The following is a 10000-nucleotide window of genomic DNA, read 5'->3' on the forward strand; positions in this document are numbered from 1 at the left end:
CGTGTGCATAAGGCCGAAGCCGGAGTCTGAGTGCCAGGTTTCACCGTTGCACTCCAAATATCTGACTAGTTCTCACCCAATGAGTATCCATTATAACGGAGTATAACTCAAGGCGGAGCTACAGGTGGCGGCATAAAGTGATCCCACAATAATGACTCATACACTAACGGAACCTAATAATAGTGCTAGCTATATTAACAGTAACCACATCAATAAAACGTGAATATCATCAACGTAATATCATAAACCCGGAGAAGAAGAGGAGGCAGGAATAACTTGTGATCGTATAAAACGGGAAAACGGGAAATCCACCTCTCCTTTCTCGAGCTTAAGAAAGAAAACGAGAGAAAGGGTAACTCGTAACTGTAGTAACAGAAAACGAGCACTCTATGCTCACGCTTTCATGGTTACATAATAAAGATCCAAAATCACACAATAAAATGATAGGAATAATGATAAAATTGTAATAACCAAGAACGAAGAATAACGACAACGTAACAAATAAAAATAAAGATATAGTCTAAAACGAGCACCTTCCTGAGGCGTGTACATAACTATAACAAAGACCAGAACGTTATTCTTCGTTGGTCCAAATTGGACTTGCTAGCAAAAAAAAAAAAAAAAAAAAAAAAATCCATAGTAAAAACAATAATAAAATAATGATAATAAAAATGGTCATAAAACGCAAGTGATATAACCTAGATGACAGAGTACCAGATGGGCAATATTAACTTGAAACACTACCGAAGCGAACAAAACCAAAATGGCTGCCGTTACCGAGGCAGACCAAGCCGCTTCCAAAACTAAAATCCACATTACTGGAAAAGAACAAATGCCCCGTACTGAAAAAAACTGTCAAAACAAACTATGGTACTTAACATTGGTAAAGGTGAAGTAGCAGCGTCAGTCATGTTGAATTAACGACAATCACTTACAAAAACACCAAACACAACAATTTACGACTTTGCGGGCAATTCCAAAACAGAAGGATGACCTGGAGGGCGCGCGTGGTATGTGTCGGTGAGGTAGTCCAACTGTGTTCTCTAGGGTCTGTCACGGCCCTCCCCTTTGATGAAGGGATTATCTAAATGGAAGACAGCCTGTGAATAGTGGTTTTCACACGCCCCTGTTGTATACACGACACCCACAAGGTGATCGCGCGAGGGTAGTAACCTCTGCATTCCATGCTTTTATCTTTCTCTAGTATATTTGGAAGATTTATATTAGAAAAGCATAAAGAAGGACTTTTCACCGGCCGTCACAGGTCTCTTCCCAGAAATAGATTTTTCCTTCGTCAAAATCCCTTTTTCCTTCATCAAAACTATCCTTTTAAATAAAACTAGCCAAGCTACACATAATATTGGAAAAGCAGACCAACGTGATAAAGATATAAGAAAATGCAAATATTGTATGAACAGTCAACTCTCGTTATCCACGATTAAGTAGTTTATGAAAACAGAAGTGTATGCCAAAATCAAGGAAGTCTGTCTAGTGAAGATCAACAGTCCCAAACTTTTTGCACATTTTAACTAAATGAACTGTGTTTCAACTGAAATAAATTAATGTATTAACAATTTATCATTTTATTTAATAACCCAGAGTTGAAGAATGAAATTAGCATCCCTATACCTTGAATATATACACACACACACTCACTCATAGAAGTCTATCTAATGTATATCAAAAGTCCTACTTTTTTCACATTTTAACAAAAGGACGGACACACACACGCACACACACACTCTCTCTCTCTCTCTCTCTCTCTCTCTCTCTCTCTCTCTCTCTCTCTCTCTCTCTCTCTCTCTCTCTCTCTCTCTCTCTCTCTCTCTCTCTCTCTCAATAACAACATTTCCAATATCAGCCATTTTGCTTAGGCTTAAGTTAAATTGTGGTTTAATTTAACAAATAATCATAAGTATTCAACCAAATATTTAGCTTGACCAAGATATCTCTAGCATTCAACTCTGATTTTCTTTAAGAAACAAAATTATAAGAAATAAATATTGAAACTTACACAAGATATGTATCTGGAATTAAACAGCAGGCATGGTATTCCAATTCCTCTCGTGGATAGCTAAAGGGATCCTTTGATGTCTGAAAGGTTTGATTGTAATGCACAAGAACAAGACTGGACATTTCTTCTATGAGACTAGAATACAGGGAAAATTTTCTTTCTAGACCTTGAATCATCTGGAAAAAGATTATTAGAAGTAAGTAATACTCAAATCTGAACTTTCTAATATACAGTATAACTGTTAAAAAAGGAGTGAAGTATCCTTCTTCCACATTCTACATATGGCTTCAAAAACAATATTATATCAAACTAACCATTAATCTAACAAACGCATCATACAACCTTCACTATAATGTTAAATTTCATTAGAGCAAATAAGAATATTAACTGTAATAAGGTTACAAAAAAAAACTGATAACATTCTTGTTTCTTTAAAAGATACCCAGTGACTGATAAAAGATTTGCTACATGAATCTCCGAAGCTTCAAGATGCGAGATTGATCTGATTCAAGGAATTTGGGCAATATAGCCTAGTACTCTGACCGAAGGTCAGTCCATGCCAAGAAGCTACTAGGGTGAACCACACAGTTGCAATGTTAATTTAATGTTAAATGAGGTTGGCTAGCAAAAAATAAAAAAGGACTGGTTTGTATTTAAGCAGTTTAGCCATATAACCTGGAGTCAAGACCAAAGAAGCCATTCAGTGTCAAGTTGCACTATGAAATTAAAGAAATGAAGTAGGATTCCAGGTAAAATAAAAGGATATAAAGTATGCTATAAATACCATTTAATACAGTCATTCCTACAGTTGACATGGTATGTTTAGAAAACAATATCTAGCAATAAAAGCCAACCCTGACAATACAGAAATTGAAGCAAAGTATAAGAAAAGGGAAAACAAGAATTTTTGTTTCATGAACAGTGGTATACAGCTACTTTTAATTAAATTGGAAATAGTTGGAAAAGTACTGAATTTCTACTTCCCTCATGATCATGGCTTTGCTGGTAGACCACATGAGGTCACATTAGTATCTCTGTATATCTCTGTTCAAACTGTCCACTCTCATGCTTCCATTAGACAACTTTGATGGCTTTGAAATGTCACCACAATGCTTCTTTACCAGTGGCTGTCTAATTCTACTTCATAGGACTCAACCATAGGATCAGCTTTTGGCTTATGGTTGTTTAGGTAGTTAATTTTGCTGATGATGACAGATATATTTTATGGAATAGTTTGGATTTAGATGCTAAAATTTATGGATATAATGGTTTCATCTGATTTAGGAAATGTTTTGTGCATTAATAATGGAATGAAAATATGTTTTGAAAAGCAATGAACTACAGTACTGTATTTTGTTTGAAAGTGCTTGTTTAAAAAAACAATCCCTTTACCATTAAGTTTGCATTAGCTTAGATGCTCTTTTTTCTCGTTTGAGCCATTTGCACAGGTAAATTCTGTAGGTGTATGTTTTTAACGATATAATAAGTATATATATTTACTTACAAAGGTGTAATGTAAGAAAATTATGAAAAAAGCAAATTCACACAACATATGAACAACAATTTCTTACAGTGAGTACAGCACCCGTCTGATACATTTCAATTCCCTACAGTATGCCATACCTAATTCAGTTTTGGTTATATTTAGAAGAAACATTATATATCAGAACATTTGTAAGGAGTATACATAATAGGATAGGCTGGGTAGTTTTACTTGAAAACTCTGGTAAACCATTTCACATAGCCTATGAGTAATAACCTATGAGTGTTCCAAGGGTGGTTCGAGAATTGAAGAGACAGTGAAAGATGAAAATGGAAGGTTGTTGAAGGGAAAGAAGGCAAGGAAAAGGTGGGCTGAATATTTTGAAAAGTTACTGAATGTTCAGGATAAAACTGCTGTTGCGGGTGTTGAGGGGCTTGTGAAGGAAGATGAGAAGGAGAAAGAGATTACAAGAGAGGAAGTGAAGAGAGCACTAGATGAAACAAAAGCAGGAAAAGTACCTTGTATGGATGGTGTGAGGACTGAGATGTTAAAGGAAGGGGGTGTGACTGTACTTGAATGGTTGGTGAGATTGTCCAAATAAGTGTGTCAACAATTATCATTGAACCAGAATTTGTCTTTCACTTGGTATTTTAATGCACAAGAAGGTATACGCTGTCATTTTAGCCACCAAGTAAGATTGGCTCTCACCTCCTGAAACCCCAGAAAATGATGGGCAATAAGATTCCTGGCAGCAGACCAAATGTGCTTCAGGCACCACTAAAGTGGTTTCTGGTAAAGAGGCATGTGAGGCACAAGCTTCTACAAAGAAAACAGATGATTGATGAAAACTTGCAAAAGGCAACCAGGTTGTTCCTGCACCTCCCTCAATTTACGAAGATAAGACTCTGAGTGAAGGACTTCACCTGCGATTATACCAATAAACAGCAAAGGTACTTCATTTTCTACTTTGAGCCTGAGATCCAACTTCTCAAAGTTCAACAAAATCCCAAGATTGTGACAAAAAGAGAGGATATATTTTGAATCCTGAAGCAACTGCAATTCTATGCTGCCAGGATTAGCCAATCACCAAGATACCTCAAGAAACCTACATGAACACTGAGTGATTACATAATAAGAAATCAATGGACAGTTTAAAGCACAGGGCCTTGATAAGAGACTTACAGATCCACAAAAAGCATAAAGCCTCCCTCTGATCAAAGAAAGCACAAAATGTACTGTTTCTATCTCAAATAAGGTTCGACAGACAACCCCGTTCAGTGGACAGAAGTCGATGACTGGCCTCCAGCCCCAGACGACTTTTTCATAAGGAGTTAATTGTAGAAGCCTGGGATCTGGCAGACCATGACTTATGGTATATTTTTCTTCAACCTCTACTGACACAGACTGTTTTATGCAATCCAGGAAAGTAGGAGTCAAATCCGATTGGTATGCAAATAATTGGGGGGGGGACTACAGACCTTGAAGGACATTCAAGTAACAATCCTGACAGTGATTTACTACCTATGCCTTGTCCTGCCATCACTGAAATTTAGCACAATGACCTCAGCATTATCACTTTTTTCCCTTGCCACCTTTTGTGGACTGGACCTGTGAGAGGGTATGAAAGGGCTGGACAGAGTCTCATGCTCTTTGTGAGGAAGACAAGAGAAGTGCTCAAGATTCCAGCTGAGGTATGTAAAAAGCAGGAGCCTTCTTCAAACCTTACCCAAATGGCATGGCCACCTCTCCAAGACTTGGTGGTAGTCCTCTCCATGAATACTTGAAAAAACTGTACATTGGGTCAGTATGACTGAATGTTAGTCCTCCACCCATTACCACTGCCTGCACCTGATTCCTCTGAAAAAGTGACAGAATCTCAGCCAGATTCTGTTTCTCATTGCCAACTCTCTAACCCAACTTCCTGAGAGAAGTGTGAAGCAACATCATCCCACTGCTTCAGGACAAAGTTGGCTCACAAGGGTGCTGTGTGGTTGGCTAGAAAAATAGACTTTTCACCCAAACAGGTAGAAGACATCATTGATGTTGCAAACTTTAATACTGTGACTGGAGAGAAGCCACAGCCATCATATCAAAGGCAGAGAAGGAGGTAGCTTCTGCTCTGATCCACTTCAAAGGTAGTTTCCTAACACACCAACAGTTTTAAATGTTGAGAAGCAGGTTCACTGCCCACTTAGGCTCTTTCCCCCATTCCTGAGGGAAAAGCGTGGTCGCTAGAAGCCCAAAGGAGCTTCTTGCAATATACTGTCCTGAGAAAGGGATTCTGAAGATAAAAAAGATGTGGATCATTCAAGCTGGGAGAGAAAGATGAAGAGAAGTGGGCTAATTTCTTCTTTGTTTTACCTGTTGACCTCTACTCCATCCCTACACATAGCAGTATTGATTTCTGAAAGACAGAAGATGACATCACTATGGCAAGAGAGGAAGCTCCAAGAGCTTACTCAGCTGGAGGTTCTAGAGCTCTAGGAGATATAGACACCAGGGGAGAGCTTGGGTCACTTGTAAACACCATCATCAGAACTGACAAAGGGTCAATGACACTAGATGGGGATGTCTTGGTCATTACCGACAGGGTACTCAACTAGGAGGCACCAGTGATGCACAGAGGACCAAAGCTACTTCAAATTAATGTCATCATTAACTGCACATATAGGTGACAGCATGCCTCTGCCCCACTAAGGTGTGAAGCTCTCAATGGAGGAAAAGTTTACATCTGCATCTTCCTTCCCATCTCAGAGCATACTCTCCGAGGACATGGAAGCCAAGGAGAACATGTAGGAGCTCAAGAATCAATGGAGGAAATGAAAAATGGAACACATTTCCTCCTGGATTACTGCTCCTACTTTCAAATATGTTTGACAAGGAAGGAGACCCATGACACTTTCCATTGGGGAATTCCTGTGAAAAAAAATACCCACACATCCAGCACAAAGAAAATGTATATTTACTGACAGCCTCGACATATACTTAACAAATGCCTTAACTTTTCCCAAGACACTTTTACATTTCAAAGTTTCACCGACCATCTACAATAAAAAAGCAGAAAATGCAAAATGATCCCTACATAGGAAAAGAGTCAATGGCCTTGCAAGGAAACACATGAGAAAAAAGAACGGCCAAAATCGAAGTGGCTAAACTATGTCACATAGATAAATAGGACTCCTTCCCCACTTGCTTTCTCAACTACAGGTACAATTACTTGACAATTCAAAGGAAAACTATTTATTTTTACATTGAAATAAATACATATACTATGCTGTCTAAGAATAAATGAAAAAAAAAATACCACAACCTACCTCTTTCACTATCTCCTCTTCCCGCCTTTCAAGATCTGAGTAGGGCAATTCATCAAATGTGGCCTGAAATATACAAATGGGCATCATTCAATAAAAAAACAAAAATTAAACAATTATAAAATGTTTAAGAAAGAAAACTATAAACGTAATGTGACAATTCCATAAATCTACACCTATACTGTAGAATCAGTCAGTTCTGAAAGAAATGATATCAAAGCTCTACACAACTCTTCTGAGCTTCTATAAAAGTTAATGTCATTGGCCAACACACAAAACCAAAATACAGTAAAACCCTTTTATCGACTCTCAATACTTTCTGAGAAAAAGTTGCATAATTCTGCACATAACAGAAATAAATTGTATTTGAAAACTTCCGTATTTAAAATACAGTGGACCGTATACCCTTTATATGGGAAAAATTATATATATATATATATATATATATATATATATATATATATATATATATATACAGTATATATATATATATAAATATATATATATATATATATATATATACATATATATGTATGTATATATATATATACATATATACATAAATATATACATATATACATATACAGCATACATATATACACATACTGTATATATATATATATATATATATATATATATATATATATATATATATATATATATATATATATATATATATATATATATATATATACATATATATATATACATATATATATATATATATATATATATATATATATATATATATATATACATATATATATATATATATATATATATATATATATATATACATATATATATATATATATATATATATATATATATATATTATATATATATATATATATATATATATATATATATATATATATATATATACTGTACAGTGGAACCTCTACACACGAACGTATCTACATCCGAATTTTCCAACACCCGATGTATATATATATATATATATATATATATATATATATATATATATATATATATATATATATATATATATATATATATATATATATATATATATATATATATATACATATATATATATATATATATATATATATATATATATATATATATATATATATACATATATATATATATATATATATATATATATATATATATATATATTATATATATATATATATATATATATATATATATATATATATACTGTACAGTGGAACCTCTACACACGAACGTATCTACATCCGAATTTTCCAACACCCGATGTAAAATTTGAGCAATTTTTCGACTCTACACCCGAATTTTATTTCGACACACGAAGTAAGCAATTTTCGTCGTACCGGTTGTATCCGAATTTTTCGACACGCGAAGTACAATTCGAACACGTTCCTACTCTACACCCAAAGTAAACAATACAGTACCCGTACGCATACGCGTAGATGGTTCTCATAGCGCCGGATGTATTTTTTATTTCCGCCAATAGAAGGCAGCACTTCAACCTTGGAGGGACCCTCAATTAGCGTGGCTTGGGTCATTCCTCTGTTCTCATCGACTTTGTGTGGTTGTGCCCAGTGCGTTCTGCTATTAACTGTATTTTAATCGTGATTTTTTACGTTCATCCTTTTACGTTTTTTTACGTAAATCATGGGTCCTAAAAGGCTTAGTTTCGCAGGTGGTAGTGGTGAGAAAAGGAAGAAGGAAATGCTTTCTTTAGAAGTAAAGCAAGAAATTATTGAACTTGCAAAAGAATATGGCCGAAATATGTCGACGATCTCGACAATCTTGAAATAGAAAGAAGCCATTAAAGCAGTGAAACCTTCTAAGGGGATCACCATCATTTCAAAACGTCGTAGCCCTGTCATAGAAGAGATGGAACGACTTCTGCTAATCTGGATCAAGGACAGAGAGATTGTTGGCGACACCATCACCGAAACTATCATCTGAGAGAAGGCGCACACCATCTTCACTGACTTGAAGGAGGCAAGCTCTGGGGGTGATGCTGGGGAGAGTTCAACCGAACGTTCCTCAGACGATTTCAAGGCATCTCGTGGCTGGTTTGAAAAATTTAAGAAACAGTCCGGGATTCATTCAGTTGTTCACCACAGAGAGGCTGCTAGTTCGGACACAAAAAGGCTGCAGCTGACTTTGTGAAGAGCTTTGAAAGGACCGTGCAGGAAGAAGGCTACGTAAAGCAGCAGGTGTTCAATTGTGATGAAACTGGGCTGTTTTGGAAGAAGATGCCCAGTCGAACCTACATCACCGCCGAAGAGAAGAAATTGCCTGGGCATAAGCCAATGAAGGATCGGTTGACTCTTGCCCTATGTGCCACTGCTAGCGGGGACTTTAAAGTCAAGCCCTTACTGGTTTACCATTCAGAGAACCCTAGGGCCTTTAAGGCACAGAATGTGGATAAGGACCAGCTTCATGTTTTCTGGCGATCCAACTCGAAGGCCTGGGTTACTAGGCAGTTCTTTGTCCAATGGGTTAATCAAGTTTTCGGTCCTTCTGTGAAGAAGTATCTTCATGAGCAGAAATTGCCTTTAAAGTGCCTGCTATGCCTTGACAATGCACCCGCTACCGCCCCCCCACCGGACTCGAAGATGATATCTTCAAAGAATTCAAGTCCTCCAGCCCATGGACCAGCAAGTCATCTCGAACTTCAAGAAGCTCTACACCAAGCACCTATTCAAGCAGTGCTTTAATGTCACGCATAGCACAAACTTAACTTTGCGTGAATTTTGGAAAAGCCACTTTAACATCGTGCACTGCTTGAAGATCATAGATCAGGCTTGGGTGGGATTAACTCGACGAACCCTCAATTCTGCCTGGAAGAAGCTGTGGCCTGATGCAGTTTCTCCCCGAGATTTCGAGGGTTTTGACCCCGAACCTGATCCCGTGGTGGGTGCAGCGGAAGACGTAGAGGAAATCATCTCCCTTGGCAAGTCCATGGTTCTGGAGGTCGACGCAGATGACATCACAGAACTCGTCGCCAAACATCACGACAAACTTACTACAGAGGAGCTCAAGGAACTCCATGCTATGTCTGAGCACATGAGTGATGACGAGGAAGGGATCGAGGAGGTAGAACATGTGTTAGGTTCGGCGCAAATAAAAGAGGTTTTAGGAAAATATCAAGACGTGGTCGACTTCATCGACAAATACCATCCAAAAAAATTGCAGGTTTGTCGTGTAGTTGCGCAGTTCGATGAT

At 37.0% G+C, this 10000-nt stretch overlaps 1 protein-coding gene across 1 annotated transcript in view; it reads right to left on the reverse strand.

Moving 5' to 3' along the window:
• Nucleotides 1-10000, reverse strand: part of LOC137640023 (VWFA and cache domain-containing protein 1) — a 447337-nt gene that overhangs the window by 333941 nt on the left and 103396 nt on the right. The window contains 2 exon segments of the mRNA XM_068372387.1: nucleotides 2015-2190; nucleotides 6812-6874. Of these exon segments, the coding sequence (XP_068228488.1) occupies nucleotides 2015-2190; nucleotides 6812-6874 (239 nt within the window).

This window comes from Palaemon carinicauda, chromosome 4, assembly GCF_036898095.1.
Source record: "Palaemon carinicauda isolate YSFRI2023 chromosome 4, ASM3689809v2, whole genome shotgun sequence".
NCBI lineage: Eukaryota > Metazoa > Arthropoda > Malacostraca > Decapoda > Palaemonidae > Palaemon > Palaemon carinicauda.